The sequence below is a fragment of the Sprattus sprattus genome (genome assembly GCF_963457725.1).
Source record: "Sprattus sprattus genome assembly, chromosome: 6".
In the NCBI taxonomy this organism is placed as follows: Eukaryota; Metazoa; Chordata; class Actinopteri; order Clupeiformes; family Clupeidae; genus Sprattus; species Sprattus sprattus.
Window position 1 is genome coordinate 23,460,184 of NC_137925.1, and position 21,252 is coordinate 23,481,435.

The 21,252-nt window shown below is 44.6% G+C and overlaps 1 protein-coding gene across 1 annotated transcript in view; it reads right to left on the reverse strand.

The window, feature by feature from the left end:
• Positions 1-21,252, reverse strand: part of diaph2 (diaphanous-related formin 2) — a 388,150-nt gene that overhangs the window by 274,689 nt on the left and 92,209 nt on the right. The window contains exon 6 of the mRNA XM_080840181.1: positions 12,052-12,191. Coding sequence (XP_080696307.1) covers positions 12,052-12,191 — 140 coding nt within the window. The remainder of the gene's footprint in view (positions 1-12,051; positions 12,192-21,252) is intronic.

A 21,252-nucleotide genomic window follows, 5' to 3' on the forward strand; every position in this document is an offset into this window, starting at 1 on the left:
CATAAGTCAGAGATTTATTAGGGCCTTTTTGACAATGATTCTGTGCAATAACTGAATGCATATTAAAGTCATTTGTATTGACTGGCAAATTCACAGAAGGCCCGCGATTAGGGCTGATGTGTAGAGGCCTGAGGCCACACAGAAAGGTGATGTGCAGATTTCTCTGATCCGTAATGAAATTAGCCAGGAATTACAAACACTCAAAGGCTCGCTACACCATTATTCATTACCGGGCGACCGAACCCAATTTGCAACTTATTACCATTTTGCTGTACAGTACACTCTAATGGGGTGCTTTGTTAATAAAACAAAACAGCATAATGTTAAAAATTTATAACTGTCTGTTTACTAAGAGCTCCCAGCTTAATGTTGGTCGTTTTCTTCCCCCCCATTTGCTTTCGGCAGCTCATCGCAGGCAAACACAGTTACACCGAGAGAACAAAAATGTGATGTTCTGAAACAATCTCGTCAGCTATCCAACCGCTGTTTATGAAGCTACAACATTGGCATGGAGAAGAGAGGAGAACATTACAGACATGGAACGACAGAGAGTGTCAGAAAAAAATACACATTTATGTTTGCCACTAACAACTGCTGGTCTAATGCGATTACCTGCAAACATGTTTTTTGTGCAGTTTTAAAATTAAAATAAAACATTTTTAAGTTAATTAATCCAAGCATTCAGCGCACTAAAATTAAACACAAACAGACACTATCTACCATGTAAAACATATAACAAACCATGGGTGTATGAATAGGAAAGAGCCAAGTTGATACTGATCTGATTTTATAAAAGAGTTGAACACTGAGTTAACATGATGTCCACTATAAGAGAAGTGGCTTCTCCATTTACACCTATCTGACAAGGGAAAACCAGGGTGAAAGAAGCCATTTTAACGTTGAAAGTGGCAGCTGTAGGGTTTTTCCACTGTCACTTTAGGCCGTGCCGAGCCTGACTGTGCCAAGCTAATTTGCTTTGCCATTACAAGTTGAATGGCGCCAAACTGCGATACACGACGCCCATTTTGGGCCGTCTCCTTAGCAGGCCCAAACTGCCCCGGGTCCGGCCCCAAATGCACCGAATGACAGTGAAGATACTATCTCTTTTGTTATCCGTCATCATTCAGAGCTTGCCATGGTGTCTGGGTTTCTGTATATCAAGACATGTATGAAGCTTTAGAAGTTGAATCTGGAAAGTTTGAATAGAAACTATTACAGTTTAAGTAAATGATAAACTGCCCATCAATTATTTTTGTACGTCAGGACACCTTGGTGGCTTTTATCCCTTACTTGAAAACATACCCTCAAGCGAGTAGACCCTAATGTACCCCTTACTTAAAGACACACCCCTCAAGAGAGTAGACCCTGATGTATGGAAATGCAAATCCAGGCTGTGCTTGGTCGACAAGGAAGGCTTTGCGAAGAAATGTTGATCATAGGAAAAACAGCACTGGAGGCTTAGTAAGAAAAACCTCCCTTGTGTGTTGTCATAGGTTTATATCACTTTAAGGTGTGTCTTTCTCTCTCTCGTGCTCTTTTTCTCGCTCACTCTCTGTCGTTCCCTCTCTCCTGCAGGGAACGACGGATAGATTCATTTCGTAGAAGATGACGAATCTTCAAGGCAGACTCAGTGGAAAGGTAAAGCTTGATGGTGGCCCATTCTTCCCCTTCTGGGCTTTGCTGTCTGCATTTATATATGTGTCCCTGCTTGGCTTTCACCCCATCTATGTGTCTGTCTGAGTTTTTGTCGGTGGCTTCTTTTTTTCCCTTCCCGAAGACGCCTCCTATCAAATCTGAAGCCGTCCCACATCCTCTTATCAGTCCCCTCTCCGAGCATCTCCGGCATGGACCCAAAGCTTTCATTAACTTCCGTTAGGCAGGCGGTGGGTGGGTGGAGGCTGGAATTTGTTCATGAAATATTGATAGGTGTAATCCTGCAGTTAAGTGCCACCAAATTGTGTTACTTTCCACAATCATGTACATTCCGCAGGCAAAATGAAAAATTCATGGTCCATCTTCCCAGGACTTTACAGTATACTAATTTCTCTGGGTTGATGCAATTATGGCGCATTTTATGCAGAGCACCATAAAAACAGATTTATATGAAGTTATGATGGGGGTCTATGAGTGAGTCCATAAATATGACCGTGTATGTGCACACAAAGCCTGAACAGCATAAACAATCACCTGCCTCATAAGTTGGTAAAAAAAAAATCACTTTTTATCCATTTATCTCATACATCATTGTTACCCAACTTGAATGGATAGTGGACAGAATTTTTTTTTCATAACACAGCATTATAAATATTTTATTACAGTGAGTATTAAGTATATGGTGCTACTTGCGTGCCTAGTTTATACACAGCAATCTTCAACTACAATACCTTTGTTTCCATTCCAGGGTAGCAACAAAGCACACTAAATCTGCTTTTGATTTGTTTTGGCTGCTATGAGGATGTACACATAAATGCAGCATTTTCCCATCCGTGAGCCACATATGTAGTCTCTGTCCTCCAGACCTAACCATGTAGTTTTCAATTGGGGTCCTGCTGCAAAGGTTCTTTAAAACCTACACTATATAGTGCCTGGTTTCTTGCTAATGCCAATACCACTGAAGCAATGATCTCCTTTATCGGATCACTGAGCATCCAGTATACTTTTGGGAAAGGTGGCGAGGACTGTTTCTCAAGGATTTTCTGTAACTGTTTGTTGTCTTGCATTCTTTAAATAGCAAACTTGTAAGCCGCCCATCCCTTGATGAATGGAATGAATATAACTTTTTTTGTACTGCTTTATTTTATGCCTTTGGTATACAGCAAAATAAACAGACTGGCTCCTTCTTCCTGTTATGACCCCTTTAGCACTGCATCTTTGTCATGACTTAAAGGTCTTAACCTTTACCATGGCGGGAAACAGAAGCCTACAAATAATGAAATGACGATTATGTAATTTCATCAAGCAGTTCATTAACATTCATTAAAGAAGGACCTTTTAACTGTCTTGTGGGTATTGTGTTCATATAGGCAGCGCATACTGAAAAGGTTAAAGGCTACCGCCAGAATAACTGGACAAAAGTGATAAAGAACAAATGTAGCACAGTCCCTCAACACAAAGAACAACTAAATACGACATTAAATCATCAGCAGGAAAGTGTCACTGAGAAGAGAAAATAAAGAGTGCAAATACTGAGTGCAAAAAATGAGTAAAAACACTTCAACTTCAGTCACAAAGTAGTGTAAAAGTTCCATATCTCTCCTCAGGGTGCACTAACCCACCTAAAGCTCTACCTGAGCGCTGTAATGAAGCTGTAAATTTAGGGAGGGCCCGTGCCGCTCCCACAGATCATATTGTCAAGACGACAGCACAAGTTTGCTCTTCCTACAAGAAACCCCCCCCATGCCTTTAGACATCTCTTCAGAGGAACACACGGCGGAGAGGAGACTTTTCTATCTTATTTGAGCAAAGAGGTGTGTGTGTGTGTGTGTGTTTGTGGCGGGGCGGGGTGGGAGGGGGGTGGTCTCCAGAGGCTGTGTTGGACAATGTCAGGCAGCGTGTGAAGGATGGCAAAATGATATTAACCTCCTCTCAAGCTATGGCGACAAGAGGTGACACAGCAGGTATTGGATTTTGGAATGTTGGACAGGGCGGGCGCCGAAGCAGGTGGCACGCTTTCCAGGACAATATTCCTTGTGTCAGCACCCGGCGCCGAGACTGCAGCAGGGTAGAGAGGTTTGTCAGAGAGTGCCATTCAAACAGACTGACGACGCCCCTCGGGGCATTTGGATCACAGCGGGACATCAGCCTCGGCCACAATCCACTCGCCCGCCCGCACATCAAACCGCATCAGCTGCAGGAACCTGTCGCCAGACACGCAGAACTGGAGGTTGCGGGGGTGGAGTCGCAGAGCGACGGGGTGTGGGGGGGAGCGGGTGAGGAAATAGCTGAGGGCAGCAAGCACATCTGTGAGCAGAGAAACAACATCAGCAATACCAGCTAACACAGTGGTAGACGGGGAAAGGGACAGCTTCGCCTCACTCCCTAGACACACTCGAATGACTCCCTGCTGAGCACAAAACACTCCTGAAATTTCTAATTATCTCCCAAACAGCACGAGCCCCCCTGGCGCTAAGGAAGATTAAATGGAAGTTGTGGGAAAACGTCTGGGAAATTGCCAGAGTGGTGATTGATCAGCCCCATTAAGTGAATAATAGTCGAGAGGCCCGTGGTTCACCTAGGGAGCGCGTGTGGGGAGAAAGTTACGTAAGAGTTGTGTCTGGTAGTCAGTGTCGGGGGTTGGGGCGTGGGGCGTGGGCAGCCTGGTGTTGAAAGAGGGAGGTGTAGTAGTTCAAAGGGCATTCGTGGATCTGTCGGAAATGGCGTTGTCTGTCGGCATAATAATGAGTGAGGGAGCTGTAATAGTGGCTTTTCGTTTTTAGCCGATCTGAAAGTCACAGGTTTGTGATTTCACGAGACAGCTTTGTTGTGTTCACAGGGGGGGTTGATAGTGCCTCAGATGAAAATAAATGAACACTACATTTAGTGAATCCTTATTATAGTCTTAAGTGGTCCAGACAGTTCAAACGTGACAATTAACACCAATAAAGGCTTTCGTGAAGTTGCATCAACCAGGCTCTGTGTGTGTGTGTGTGTGTGTGTGTGTGTGTGTGTGTGTGTGTGTGTGTGTGTGTGTGTGTGTGTGTGTGTGTGTGTGTGTGTGTGTGTGTGAGAAAATCCACTAATTTTGTTTTCGTGCAGGGATGTCGATACATTCACACTATATACTGCAAATGACAAGCAGACATTTGCAACAGGATGGAAAAGTGCTTGCTGACTTCTGCTCTCGCTCTGCTCCTGCATTAGTAATACTGCGGTTGCCAAAGAGCTGACTGCTCTTGGCTGTCACTCTGCTGCGAGTTGGGGACAAGTAGGTCACCCACTCTTCAATTGCATGACCTAAATAGCTACCTCCTCACGACAGAGAATCACAACCTCTGTATCTCAAAGATATCGGGCAGAGCGAGATTGCAGGTCACATACCTGTCAGAAGACGAATATACAACTGTCATTTCCATTTGATTCATGTACTGCTTTAAAAACTCTGTTGGGTGATAACTGCCCCACTTTCCTGCAGCAAGCCAAAATAATACAAAAATAAATGGCCCTCCAAAATATGCAGTGCAAGAGGCTGACGTAATTCTATATATTGCATTGCATTACATGAACACACAGTAAACAGGTAGACTGCTGGGGGACATGGCATTTAAAAGTTAGCTGTGCTAAAGTGGTACCTTGTAATCATATGTTCACATAATTCATGTCAGGGAAAACATCAGGTAGGGAGAATGCAAAAAAAAAAAAAAAACAGCAGTTTTTTTCCCCTTGAAGGAGAGGGAAAAAAAATAATACTATGGAAAAACTGCCATGCGAACTGGCACGTACATTAATTTATAATTTTTAACATCCCTCTCCTTTTTATTTCTCCTTGACAAGTATTGGAGCAAAAGAGCTAAGCTGCAGCCCGGGGCGCCCGGTAAGGTTTGTAATAACATTTGGAGTCTGGAGGGTCGAGTCTTGCCGCACAGCACAAGAAAAATGACCCCAGAAGCTAGCTTCAAACTCAGTCGCCACAGCAACTGAGACCTTTTTTTCTTTGATAACTTTCTCTTAGTTGTTCAGCGTCTCTCCTTGAGGATGTCAATTTTATGTATATAAAATATATATATATATATATATATATATATATATATATATGTATCAAATGTCAAAGCTCCATCATCGCTCGTAGTGGTGTAACCGATGGATGCCTGACCCACAGAGTCTGTGTCCTACCACCATGTCCTTCATTCCGGGGAAAAACTTTCTGCATCTTCAGCTTACTGAGCAAGCCCCAAAACATGGTGTATCGAATGGCAAAATGGCTACTACAGCAAGGAGACGTAAATAATGCATTATAGAGAATTTTCATAAACTCAAAACTAAATCATCACTAAAGTGTGTGTGTGCATGTGTGTCACTGTGTGTAAGTGTGCGTGTGAGAGAGAGATTTCTCAGGACATATTAGGCGCCCCTAAACTCAAATGGCAGAAACAGCAAATGAGTTCAATTTAACTGTCAGAAATCACTGCTCAAACTGGTCAAATGAATACAGGCAATCAATTAATTACAGGTGACAGGGGTGTCTGGCAACTGAGGCATCAGAAATGACAACAGTTGAAATGCTAGGCTCCTTCTAAAAGCATGGCAGGTGGACTAGGCCAGCACTGCTGCGTCCCTCCCTGATAGAGAACACTCAGGTCTCAGGAGACATCCCTCCACACAGGGTAGACTTCTCATTACACTTACATACTTCTACACACTCTGCATTTAAAATGTGCCAAAATCTTCCACTATACAAGCCCACACATACTTACATCGACACACACACACACACACGCACACACAAATGAACAACATCCCACCTCAAAAGTGCATTGAGGAATGTTTGTGGGCATTTACGTCCTTACAGTGATTGATTAATGGTTATTGATTTGCGCTGTGATCCCTCATCTAAACCTGAAACGGGCCACTGTCCGAGCCAGCAGAGCCTTCAGCACTGCCACACAGCTGATTAATAGCCGGGGGGTTGTGCATGGAGCTGAGAGGCAAAAGGCCAATCTCCGGAGATACAGCAATTTCCAACTAGGGACAAAAAAAATAAAAAATCAAATATGAGATGATTTATTTATCTATATCTGTGTTGATGCCTCTTTTGGGTCGAGCTATGAATGTTCCATTGCTGGGTGAGTAATTGTTTTTCAGACGTATCACTCTGTTTCCTTTCATCATGCAGAGGCTGGTTTTCAGGCCCGGTGGGTCTGGCACTATAAACCACATATGTTGAGCCGGGCTGAATTATCAAAGGTCCTAATATGCCCATTACCACTGGGGCACAGGGCTGGGGGTATTAGGCTGGAGAAACTGATCGGCAGAGTACAGATGCCCCCTGGGAGGACTGGGTGGTAAGCTCACAATAATGCTCACCTCTCTCCCTCTCTCATATCCTGTAACCACATAACAGATATGGTGGGAATTCTTACTTACACACTCATACCAATCTCATACACACCCACACACCCACACACACACACACACTTAAACAATACCCACCCCCCCACACACACACACACACACACACACAATACCTATACACACACAAACACAGATATACATGCAAACCCTTGCTACACCAACTACACACCCTACCAGCCACCTACCAGCCAAGGTAGCTACCTCTTTGAGGGCAGTCAAAGACAAAAGACAGATACATATAAAATAAAATGTACTTAATATACTGTATATACATAAAATCTAGAGTTCAAATCCAGCGTCTTATTGGGACTCAGATATTACAATAATATGATATCAGAAGAACCTAAGCCAGTTCAGACCTGTGTACCTGAAGACTCATAATGGAAGACTTTCTGCTGGCGACAGTACTGTCTGCTTAGCTGATTGAAAGGCAATGGCATGAGGAGTGCTGGATGTGTACAACACTGGAACATTGCACCTCTGTCAGCCACCCCCCCAAGGGGAAAGGCTCTGATGGGGAATAAGCCCAGGTCAAGACCTTGAGTGTCAATGTGGGAGTGCACTGAAGGGCTGGGAGAACCTCGGTATCTCGGGGAGGGCAATCTGCTTCCCCATTCTGAGGTGGCGAGGTGTGTATGTGGGGGGTAGGGGTTTGCTGAAGGGAGACGAGTCCTCTGCATAGGAAACAGAGATATGAAGTAGCTTCTTCATTTTTTTTTCGGCAAACGGGTGGGTGTGCAGCAACTTCTGGATTACTTTTATCATAGTAATATTGAGTTGTGCTGCAGGCCCTGTGGCACTGTTCACACATGAGGAGGAAACAAAACCGTGGGAGGGAGTAGAGGAGGAAGAGGAGAATTAAGAGAGAGAGAGAGAAAGAGAGAGAGAAGAACAGCTGCCATTAGATGCAGCACATTTTAAGTCTCCATAAATGAGGAAATAAGAGGCGATGATTATCACTGTAACTTAGCATTTCACTTCAATCCACAGGATTAGAAGTTAATGAAACAGGACTCTTTGGAAGCAGTGAATGGTCTGACACTTTTAAATGAAGAAATGTGCAGCCAGACGAGGAGACGAGTTAAAAGAAGTAAGGCAGAGATAATTAGTATTAGTCAGAACAGAATATCTTCTCGGGGGCTAAAAGAAAAAACAAACAAATACATGAATGACTGCAGAGTGCTAGCTGCAGGCATAGCCATCTGCAGGGCAGCTCTGTGGGGGGGGGGGGGGGGTGTCTATGTGCCACACACCTGTATGGGGCAACTGGGGACTTGAGGGGCACATGCAGAAGCCCCCGAGCCACCTGGGCAAGAAAAACAGGTGTCTGACCCAGCCAATTTAACTATTGCACAAACACAAGCCACCGGCAATAATTAACAGCCGGCATCACATCACAAAACAACACGAGCGAAACACAGCTGAACAAGATTAACTGCCCAAGAACTTTTTTTTGGCTCACGATTAAGAATGATAAATCCCTAAATAGCTTTGGTGTGTAATGAAAAACACGGGACATGATGGTAACCGTGGTTACACGTGTGCTCTACGTTTGGTCAGTGTAAAATCATGCAATGTAAACGAGATGACCAAGAAAGACATGTTTTCCCATGCATCAACAGAACAACAGGGAACTCTCAGTCTGTGTGAAACACTAAAGATTACACATGGAAGCACACGGACTACAGAGGAATGGGCTGAGGCAGAAGCGACTGACTGCAGGGAATGTATGCAAATCTCAAGTTGATAAACAGAGGGCAAGGGCAGCTTTAGAGATTAAAACTGTCCAGAGTGTGGCTGCAATGATTTGTTTCCTGAAAGTGAATTCCAAATGCATACACAGATCATTTGTCCTACAAGCTGAAAAAGAATGGTATTAGCAATGCCATCCTTTTTCTTCCATCTTTCAAATTATCTGCAGATTTTTTTTGTCACAGCTTACCAAGCCTGATGATTAATATGAAATAAACCTGACTGCAAAGGCTATGATTTAAACAAGTTCTCTTAGTAACATATTTGTTAGCCCTACACGTGGATTATATTTGAAAGGACATGTAAGTCATCATTCCTTGCAAAAGCTGTGGGGCTTGGGGCAATTTATATCAGGAACAAATGTGCTTTCAGTGCATGGGGCAAACTTTGGCCACTCTCTACAGCCAGACAAAGAGCAAGTCAATGACTTATAGTACCTTAGGAAAAGTTTTGAAACCTAAACCCACAGTGGCCCTCAGACCTTTTATATATTCATTTATATTTTACTCTATTTTACTTCAAACAGTTACATGGTGCACATCTGTTCATTTTACACACAAAAAAAATTTAGTGATGACCAAAAACACATTTGCAGTTGAGTAAACCTAAGAAGGACATGACACTTGTTTTCAGATGACGGGTTCACTTTGGTTAAATCTGATTTTAAGCAGATCAAACGTAAACCAAGGAATTTTGCAATGGAGCAGCTATCTGTCACAGGGTTGAAACTTGAACGCAAACGCAGCTTCAAGGTTAGCTTTGTTTTCATTTGAAATTCACTTGACTTGACACAGATGGCAGGCGGCTCTGACATGCAAGACATGCACCCAAAGCTCAACGTCTCGGCTGCTTCAGTACCATGGTTCTGTGCATAGTTAATGAATGGTTAGTGAGAACCCTACCGCCATCTCTGGCACATCAGTTAAGTACGTGCCTGACTGTAAACCCCCTCCCCCTTGTCAGTCAGGCCTTGATCTGTCTTAATAAAACCAACCTAAAGATGAAACATCAACAGCAACAAAGACTACTACAGTCTGGCTTGTGATCTGTAGTAAATCTGATACTGCTAATGCTATTGCCATGTTCCGTCTAAAGCAGCTGAGTGTCCCTAATCTGGGACAGCCATTGTGTAAGGGGAGGTTTGAGAGCAAGGGGCGCAGTGATCTGTGCTGCGTACATGTTGTTTAAAAAAGGCACGGCAAACCCGAGTGCATTATGCCGCTGTCCTCTCAACGCTCATTTCAAAGACATAAACCCAAAGGTAAACAGCAAAGGTTACATTAACATAGAGCAATCAAGGCACAGAGGGGGTGCGGAGGAAGTGTGTGTGTGTGTGTGTGTGGGGGGGGGGGGTTGCAGCTTGCATTTTCTGTGTGTTGTGATCCGTGACAATTAGCTCCATTCATATTAATTGGGAGTAACCTTGGCATGCTAGCCGACAAGGCTGAAATGCCCCCTTCAGTCGTCATGCCGTTAAAAAAAGGGTAAGAGGGGACAAAGGGAGTTGGAGGTGGAGGCAACGGAGCGGTCCTTCTGCCTCTCCCCGTCATACACATCACCCCCCAGGGGTACCTTTCTCCCAGCAAGACCTGGCCTTCGTTGGGTGTAGGAGGGAGCCACGCACACAAGCAGCTGGTCACAAGTTCAGCAATTTGCACACACCCAGAGGGTGGTCCTGGCCTGACTCACGGCCCCTGGCGCAGACCGACCTTTCACCACGTGGATGTGCCGATGCCAATTCACACACACAGCTAGGAGCAGTGAACTTAACAAGGCTTTGCAGTTGTGGGGGGGGGGGCACACAGTGTGGTGGGCTTACATAAAGAAAAAGAAGAAGAAGAAGAAGAAAAAAAAGTGAGCAAGGCTTGTGTTTTTTTTTTTTTTTTTAGAGTTAATGGGCGGACTGTCGGTTAAACGGAGATGAATGGAGAGGGCCTACTCGGCTACTGACTAATCACAGGGAGCACAGAGATTGCCTTAATTAAAGACAGAGCCTCAGTGAAATAAATTATGTTATGCTGAGGAATGGTCACTCGCCATATAAATACAAGCATCAAAAGACTTTGTGTTTGTGTTTATGGGAATTTAACAGCACAATGTCTATTTCTAAAGTATGTTGCTCTGGGCTGCCACGGTATGGTGTCTAGCTCCAATTAGACCACAGAGAAGCCTGTTAGTACCCCAGCCGTGCAGTGACAATAATGATGTCTCTCTCCCTACATGGGGGATCAAATCACCTGTCCTCTAGGGGCTTCCAGCAGTCCTCTCAGTTAGCAGAGTTTCTGCTGTCACTCATCTGATGACCACTCTATATGCACCCTTCATTGATTCACATTAAGGAACATCTTCCTGTTAGTGGGCTGGTAAATAATTGAGAGGGTGTGCTGTCACAAACTGTTCCTCTGTGCAGCTGGGACCAAATTAAATTTGAAGACCCTATCCACACATGGGGATGAAGAAAGGGTGGGGGGGGGGGGGGGTAAAAGTCAAGTTTGGGGGAAATGGGCTTCCAAATCCAGCACAGTCTAATTATGATTGAATGCAAGGGCCGCCAATAAAGGACTTGAGAGGAATTTTGCACAGAACTGAGAGAAATGTGGAATTATGTTAAGTAGTGAATTAAAGTTGTTAAAAGTAAGCTCATCAAGATTTTCATTGGGGGGTAAAAAAAAAAAAAGAGAGAGGCCAGAGCAAGGGCAAGAGACGTATGAGAAAAATCAAAGCCGAAGTGGTTGATCTCTGGGTGAAGCTGCCGTGCTTATTAGGGGTCTCAGCAAAAACTACTTGCTTGCTTTCTGATGTGTGAAAAAAAACAGACTTCCTATCCATTAGGGCGTAATGGAAAGAGTGGTGAGCAATAACGGCTGGCCCGGCGGCTCAGGCGGCCACTGCGGGCTACGCTCATTTAACCGCGCCTGTGGCACCAGGCAGACAGGCTGCTGCTTGGAAGACAGCAAAACACCCGGCTCCAATTAGCATGCTAACAGCTCGTGAGAAAAAAGAAAGAAGATGCCGGGGCCACAACTGACAGTCAAGAGATGGTCGAATGAACTCAACACTGCTTTGAGCTTGGAGAATTCGAATTCATGTCGGCTACCATCCGCGTCGTCGACACATCTCAGCCGCTTGCACAGAAGTCGCTTGGATGTGGGTCGCGTGTAACGAACAGAGCAGGCTGCCGGTGCGGGACTGATGTCACAGCGGGAGGTTTGGGTAGAACGTCTCACTGACCTGACAGGGTTGCTGGTCAAGGAGACGCGCAGGGACTCGAGGCAGTTGAGCATCTTCTCATCAGTGATGGCAGAGCGCAGCTCGTGAACGTACTCCTGGGATGACAGGGTGCACTCGTGCTTGCTGTTCCTCAGGCCTCCCTGCAGATATAAAGACATGTTAGCAAAGGGGGAGAAGACACAGGGTGGGGGGGGGGGGATCAGTCACTGCTACAGCCTGCCTGTACTGGTACACTTTAATTACCACATGTGTGTCAGACGCCATACTGCTAGCTTGACAGAAATGTCTGGGAGTACAGGGGAGGCAACATGTCTTGTGGTGGCTCTGCTGTAAAGCTTTATCGTTCAAAGTTACAGCTGTGAAATAAAAAGCATGCTCTTTGATAACTGCTGCATTTACAAATCGTGGTGACAAACAGCGATACACTTTTTTCAGTACAGTAAGGACATGGGGGGGGAAGACAGCAGAGGAAAAAACTGTGAAAATCACATTCAAGCGGTAAAAAGAAAGACAAACATGGCACTCCTAAGCTGGTAGCAGCAGACCAAAGAGACTGGGCAGCCAGCTGGGCTGACCACAGCAGTCCTCCCTGCTCCCACTGCAGGTCAGTGTGCTGACAGACACAGACATGTATTGGATATGTCCCTGGGATTAGAGCTGTCCCTGTTTCCAGGGCGAGGCTTTATTTAAACAAAGCTGGCACTGGCAATGATAAGAAGGTGCAGAAAAAAAAAAAAGTCTTGACTAGCCACTAACACTGCAGTCACTGGTAGCACAGAGCACAACAACGGATTTACCCCCCGCTAAATGAGACACACAAAAGAGCAATTACGGTCTGCATCATTTTCCATGAAAGAAAAGATTTACGGAATCACTGGGACTTTATCCGTCTTTTCACTAGATAAAGGATTTGGAGAATTTAATCATCAGTGGACCCCTAAGACGATAGGGGCAGCAAACTAAAAAAAAAAAAAAAAAAAACAAGGTTTGATAGCACATGCTGAGGCAGAGTTTGGGATTGACGAGCTGTAACTGTGTGATGTCGCTCTCTATCTTACTCAGTCACACACACACACACAGAAACAAACAAACAAACGCACACTTCAATCAGCGTACACAGACAAGAGAGTGGCAGGCTGCTTGGCCCATAGGGAGCAGTTCCACACGGCCCACTGCCAAACCTTTGGCTACAAAACAGCGTGACACACGTCGCACACAGACTGACAGCGTTATTGCTAAACGGATTTCAGCTGTGGAAAACGCCGGAAGGAGGCAGACTGGTACAAACTTTCTCTTTTTTTAATTTGCCACAAATGGTGGTCATTGGAGATGCATGTCTTGGATTGCATCATGAAAATAGAAGTTTAGGAATCAACATGGGAAAGAGTATGTAGTCAAAAGCACAGGAAACAGTGAAGGACGGTTCAGGGAATAAAGTATGAAGAATAAACAAACTTATATTTGTAAGGCTAACGGCCAGGAGGAGATGGAGGATGTCAAAAAAACTTTGCTTTCTCACTCTGTTTGCAAACCTATGTTTACTTTACTCGAAAACTTTCTCATTTCTCAACACACTCCGACTTTGATTGCCCACTATAATCAATTTTCCTCGGCTGCCAATCCATTCAAGTTTACTGACCAGTGTCTCATCTCACAGTAGAAAGTTGGAGACAATGTGGAAGACAGTGAAGACTGACAAAATCCGTTACAATAACTGCTACTTCCTCAAACACCCTGTGGTGTTAGTGTGAGGTAATATGATTATGGATTCTCTTGTATAATGATGACTGTAAAGAAGATGGACAGCATAGTGTCTTGCACGTATGAAGCCAGAGTCTGCGCGGTACGTGCTTTTTGGGGCCAGGTCATGAGTAAAGTAAAGTAAATTGAAAATAAGCCATTGCTTGTATACTTCAGGATTTTATAATGTATTTTTTCCCATTGTTGTCTGATTACCTTTGCAATGTACTGTTGTCATGGCATTCTACATCATTACGATGAAACTTTTGCAATAATTACATGTCTGCTCCACAAATGTAACTTCTATTTCACTAGCATAGCCTAACCAGCACATATTTCACTTCTTTAGCATAGCCTACTCAGCACATATTTCATTTCTTTTGCATAGTCTACCCAGCACATATTTCACTTCTTTAGCATAGTCTACCCAGCACATATTTCACTTCTTTAGCATATCCTACCCAGAAAAAAACAATAATAACACGTGTGCTCCACATATTTCACTTCTTTAGCATATCCTACCCAGAAAAAAACAATAATAACACGTGTGCTCCACATATTTCACTTCTTTAGCATAGCCTACTCAGAAAAAAAACAACCTGCAAAAAAGTACTTGAGGAAACAGCACGTCGAATCTATGATGTGGTTGTCAAAGTCTCCGAGCCAGACAGAACACCATACCCATGGAGACAGAGGAGGGAGAATAGATCAGGAAAAATACACACACAAACGTGCAAAAGCACACACACAAGCACACACACACACACACACACACACACACACACACACACACACACACACACACACACACACACACACACACACACACACACACACACACACACACACACAAACACACACACACACACACACACACACACACACACACACACATACAAGAGAGGGATGGATGTTCTAAACTGCAATTGACTCATTTTCATGAATTTCAGCTTGGGTCTCTGGCACTAATAAGTGGTTTGGGAGTAATATCCGAGTGCTTTCATCTAAGGAGGGTGGCTGGTTGTCTCCCGCGTGGCAGCGCCTGAGCCATGCGAGGGAGGAAAAGTCGGCCTGCTTCATGTAGCCGTCGGAGGGTAAAAATAAGCCCTGTGTCCCACTAGCGAGCTGTCGAAGAGCAGGCACAAGCTTCAGGAGCGGTGTCTGTCACGCAGGAGAGACAGGCATGCGGATAAAGGAAAAATCTCTGTCCGCATAACTTTGGAGAATTTATGGCGAGCACCCGGATCCTGCGGCAAGGTAAACAAGGTGGGTGTCTCGAGAATCACAGGAGTGAGTGAGTGAGTGACTGACAGCAATGAAATATAGATGGATGGAGGAGACAGGCGGAGTGAACAATGCCTCTTTGACTCGGTGCTCAACCAGACACAAAGCAATTGAATAGGCAACAGATGTGATGCTGCCATTCAAGCTCGCCAGTGCACAGGCGCCGAAAGAGACAAAGATAATCTCTTTACTTTGTGATGGAGATATTAAGCAGTGTTTTTCCATGGAGAACAACATCCCAAGCTGAATTCAGGTTGTGTTTTTCTGCGATTGCACGTTTCGCACATGCCTTGTTTCTCCAAACACTGGGTAGCTTTCAGCACATTCAACTGAAAAGCCTCAGGAGGGATCCTGACTCGAAAATTGCTCAACAATCTCTTGGCAAGTTCAAAGCTCTCTTTGAGCTGGAGGCGAAGGCCCCACAAAGGTGCTCTGTGGGTAGCGCTCTCTCTATTCACTCAAACCCCCCTCTCTCTCCACTGGCCAATCTGAAATCCTTCCGACCGCACTCCTCCCGGAGACCCAGCCGCCCCGTCCGATTCACACTCGTTCTCATCACGCGGCCGTCTCTCATCGCGCTCACTTTAATTCCTCTTGATCTCTCTGTGGCTGCACTCAACCTACTCTCCACCTTGCTGCCATTTTTTGGCAGCTGCTGGGGAGCCTCTTCTAGCCTTCACCTCAGCGATGACAGCCACGGTGATGATAGCTGAGCTATAGTGCCCTCCTTATTTGCTTTTCCTAAAGATTAGAGATGACCATAGCTTCTTTTAGACAACCCCCCACGCAAGGTGATCACTGGGGTCTGCTATGCACTACAAACATGGTCATAGATACACATCTCGGAGTCCTAAATATGTACTACCGGATTCCACATGGCATTTAGGTATTCATGACATCAAATATAATTTGCAAAACCTTTGGTTAACAAATTCTCCTCAGCCACACTCCTAAATCATGTATGGATGTGTCCTTCTATTAAGGCTCTCAGATGGATTAGTATAACAACAAACTATGAAAATCTGACATTTGCTAAACTAAAAAAAGCTATGTTCGTTGCTACATCCATTTTCTACACCTGACAAGTTTGATATAGCAATCCCAAGCTAACTTTAGCAAAGGGCAAGTTTGTCATTAAATTTCTCCCCTATATCCTTAATAATAAATTGGGGGGAAGGGGGGGATTGCACTTGGTATTTTTCTTCCTAGCAATTCCCAGAGGCCAAAGCTCACTCCAGAAAAGCAAAGGTTCTGGTTTCACTATCCACTGACCTTTACCTTCGGAAACCAAAGACAGACCATAATATGCGGCTAACGACCCTAGTCGGCTCAGTCCTGTGGGATGATATCAACATTACGGCAGACCACACTAATCAAGTAGACAGTGATATCCACTTGCTTCTGGAGCGGGAGCATGGTCAGTGGTTTTATACAGAGAGAGTGAAAAAAACGGGGAAAGAAACATTGAGAGCGTGTTAAGCTAGAGAAGCAGAAGAAAGTAAATGACCCATGGAGGCTCCTGACCACCTCCAAGAGCCTCATCTCCTGCTCATAAACGAACTCGTCGATAGCGTTCCCGGCCAAACTAAATAGTACAGGGAGCAATTACTACTGTGACTGCCAATTTGACTTAGGGACAGCAACCAGGTGCATTTTTTTCCGGTACTCCCAATCCCTCCACCACCATCACACACCCACTCTCTCTCTCTCTCTCTCTCTCTCTCTCTCTCTCTCTCTCTCTCTCTCTCTCTCTCTCTCTCTCTCTCTCTCTCTCTCTCTTTCTTCCCCCCCCTCTCTGTATCTATCTTTTTTCCTTCCACTTCTGGTTTGCCCTACTTACACGACTGGTACCCGAGACCCTGGCAAAAGGGAGCGCGCCAAACCAGGCTGTGCCTCCTCCACGTGTCATTCGCACACGTAATGAGACCATAACAAGCCGGCAGCCTCGGCCGAGTCCCTGTGTCGCACGGCGAGGCTGATAGATGCATTATTAAAGCTCTTTGTCTCCTCAGTGGAGGCACCATGGCCCCGGCCCTGCCTTCCCGGTCTGCCCGGGCCCCTTCTCCAGTGAGCTGGAGGAGAATAATCAGGGATGGATGGAGGCTGAAGATGGGGGGGGCACACATGGCCGATGTAATTTATCTCAGCGTGGGGTCGTCTGTGCTGGAATGATCCGGTTAAAGTAGGCTCTGGAAAGTTTAATCTGCTTAATCAGATAACCTGCGACTGACATTACATTTTTTTTTTTTTACCTTCCCCCAGTTACTTTTCCCCTTTCATTATGTTCTTTTCCTTTCCTCTATGTAAGTACGTGTGACCTTTAAAGAGAACTGTACAACAAGACAGAGGGATTGTGAAACCGCTAATTATTGCCACTGTGACGTTTGGTTCGACAGACACGTGCCCTCCAGGCAGTCCAGGTAGAGATGAGACAGTGATGCAACGTTGGGCACACTACTGGAGAAACTACAGGTCAATGACAAACCAATTCTGTGGAAATGTTTCCCCAATAACAGCAACACTCGCGTTATGTAATCATCAGCAAAAAACAACTCAAACTAATTCACATCCTGCTCCTGTAAAATACACCAAAAAAGAACTTAACTGTTCTTTGTATGTGATTAATGAAAATTTCCACAGTGCTCCACTGATCCTTCGAAAAATAATGCAGATACAATCTTAGCAATTAGTGCACATCAAGCAGTATCAAAGCCAAGTGGTAGAAACTCTTTATTCCTTTAATTTCCTGCTCATTAGTGTGTGAATGACAGCCATGCTGAAGGGGGTCCTGTTTTCTGCAACATCTACTAACTACAAACACACAGTCACAAAAAATATCTCACACACACACACACACACACATACACACGCACGCACACACGCACGCACCGCGCAGGGGAGGGATACAAACAGAGCCGAGAGATAGAGAAGGCACGAAAAGGAAGGACAGAGAGTGAGAGAGAGAGAGTAGAGAGGAGAACGCAGGAGACGAGACTTTGCATCTCAAGTGTGAAGCAGCTCCTCAGGTCTCAAACAGGCACACGCCCAGATCAGGAGATATAGGCTCCCTGGATGGGGACATCCAACGGGAGGCTCACAGGACACTCCCTGCTGCCCGCATTGACAGCCCGCTAGTCCATCCAGCGACTTGGCATCCATGCTCAGTGGGTTACTGCCCTCCAGGCCGTGAACTTCATGCTCCCTCTTTCTTCTCTGCTTCAAAAGAGTTGCATCTCTGGATAGGTATGCTTCACAATGGTACTGTCACCAATGAAAGCTCCAGCGCTAGGACCGGAGAATGTGTTTTACCTTAATTTGCCTTCCTTGTATGTTCACAAAATAAGCTTTTTAAATATGAATCCATACTTCTGCTACATACATCCCATTCATATATACATACAGCTTATTCTGGTCAATAGAGGTATCTTCCTCTGCATTAGCCAGTTCCAGCTTCGTCACTATGGAGTCCGCATGGCCTCGAGTTCTCTCACTCAGATGTCAGCCACCAAAAAAATATGAAAAGTACCAGTCATGGTACAACTCTTAAACCGGATCACAATGCCACCCTCATCATAACACAGCCAGAAACAACACAACAACATCAGCACAGGGCAGGAGCTATAAAACACTACAAATAAAAAAGGGTACTTTTCTCAATTTGGAGAAAACATAAGTACCTGGCTGAAGGCCAAGTCATCACAAGGAGATAAATAAAAACAGGGTCTCCAGGTTGATTACATGCTCAACTTGCCTGCAAAAAAACCCACCCCTGCAACAACTAGAGTCTGAAGCAGACATGATTAGAGCATTAGCAGATTTAGCCCCATTCCCTGAGATGCAAATACACAGCAGCAGCTAATACACTGCAATAGAAGCGTGGAATGAACAAATTACTCCGAAAAGCCTTGTGGAGAAAGGCGCTCTGTAGTCAAGGAAGTCAGACATCACAAACTGGGCATATCTCAACAAATGGATATGCAGTCAAAAACAAAAAAGCAGAGAGTATATGAGAGAAAAAACAGGCTCTTGATGTTTTTAGGACCTGTTTGTAATATCTTTCCATATATAGATCACGAAGAGGAATACAATTCCATTATTGAAACGTGCAAGGTCAATTTGACAGGACTGGACTCCAAAATACATCCTCTTGAAGAATTACCTCAGGAGAAAGAAACACCAGAGGGCTCATTATGTTCCTACATGTCTAAAATAAGACAAAACAAATAAGCATGAATATAACTTATGATTCACCACCTATCATGGAATTAAGCCACAATCATTGTGACAGTCTGATGCAACCTGGACACAAATCACACCATGACATCCTTCCCTGACAGATGCCTAATAACACCGAAGCAAATTAGTGTCTAACAAAATGATAGCATCTGCTGGCTTTGTCTACAACCTGCGGAATAACAGGAGGTGGGCGGCAGAGAATAACCGTGAGAGCATATGTGACGGCAAGGATGATGCAATGCAACTCAAAACAGTGCTCTGCGCCTTTGTTGAAGAGGCAAGCAAGGGGAGCAGAAACCAGCAACCCCTGTGCACTTGGATTTGCATACAGGGAGAAACAGCACTTGACGTCCGCTCCCAATGGTGCACCGCTCCGGTGCCAACCACTGAATTCCAATGATGAGAGGGTGAAGTGGCGGCGGGCTCCAGGTCAAACTTCATACAAAAAAAAATGCCCGGGAGCTGCCAGGCTCCAGACAGCCTCACCCAACCTCCTTCTCTCTCCACACACAACACAAGTGCAGGTGTCTCTCCAGGAGGAGGGAAGGTCATCTCTACTCTCCTTAAATGTCTTTAGCCCAGGCATGACCCCAGAGGGTGGCGCAATGCAGACTTGCGGCTGCTTGAGCCTGACAGAGGCTCGCTGATTAAGCCTGCAACATCAGTACCACACGGGCACTCGTGTCCAGACCCATACACACACATACACACACACACACACACACACACACCTTAACCCCCAAAGGAGTCTCCACCAGACGTGATGTTTGAATGCGAGCAGGAATACACACACACAGAGAAAAATACAAACACACACACACACAGACAAGGAGAGAGAGAAAAAGAGAACGGAAGAGAGAGAGTGAAGTGAGCTATCATCCCGAGTGTGAAACACCACATTTAATTCTATCAAAAAGAAAAATGCTCATGATTTTTTCTCTATTTTGGATACGGGCATTAATAGATCCAATAAAAGCAGAACAAAATATACCAAGCTGCATTTGGAGGGGCAATGTGATCAGTAAGAATTTTATATTTAAAATAAGAAATGGAGACAACTATTACACTTCAAATGGATTTATAAAGAAAGAATGCCTGTGTTTTGATCATGACGTATGAACGTATCAATAAAACATTCCTTTGAGCCAGAGATCGCTAACCAGCCAGTGCAACTCCGATATTCACTGCAAGATGACAGGACAAAACAAACCTGCTCCAAACAACTTGAGGCTGTTTACTGATAAATAAATAAAAAAGCGGAGATGAGCAAAGCAAGGCAAATTAATATATAAATAAAATATTTGCACTTCAAAGTCCTGGCGCTCTTAAAAAAGTGTTTGTTTCACATGGCGGAAAATGTTGTAATTTAAACATGGCAACATGGCACTATCATTTCGATATTGTTTTCCTTTTTAACAGTGAACCCATCTTTGAGGGTCTCCTTTACGTCTCACAAATTTGTTATGCCATTATGAAATGAAAAGAAGCCATTACCAACCTAATAAACCACTACAGCAGAGATTGTAAAATGACACAAAAGTTCAAAATACAGAAACTCTCAAGATGCTGACATGAGAAAACTTGCTAGACACTTTCATCTATTGTGTGGGGACAGGTTTTCTCCAGTACACTGATTTCTTTTTCTATGGAATCACCGAGGGCAAGCCACAGACCGATACTACGCTCTTTAAGAGCTGTGCCACTGAATGCTCTGGATAAATGAGGGCAACATTTTTAATTTCTGAGGACTTAGAGAAAAACAAAAGACTTCCAGACAGACAAGAAGGAGGTTTATTTAACTCCAGCAGGTCAATGTTATTCTTTGAGTGAGCATTAACATGAGACAATACGACACTTCTAATGATCTGCACACAAATCTAGCCATTCCGAGGCAAGTCCTGGTCATAACCTTGGTGAAAACTATTCATTCAAAGCTCCTTT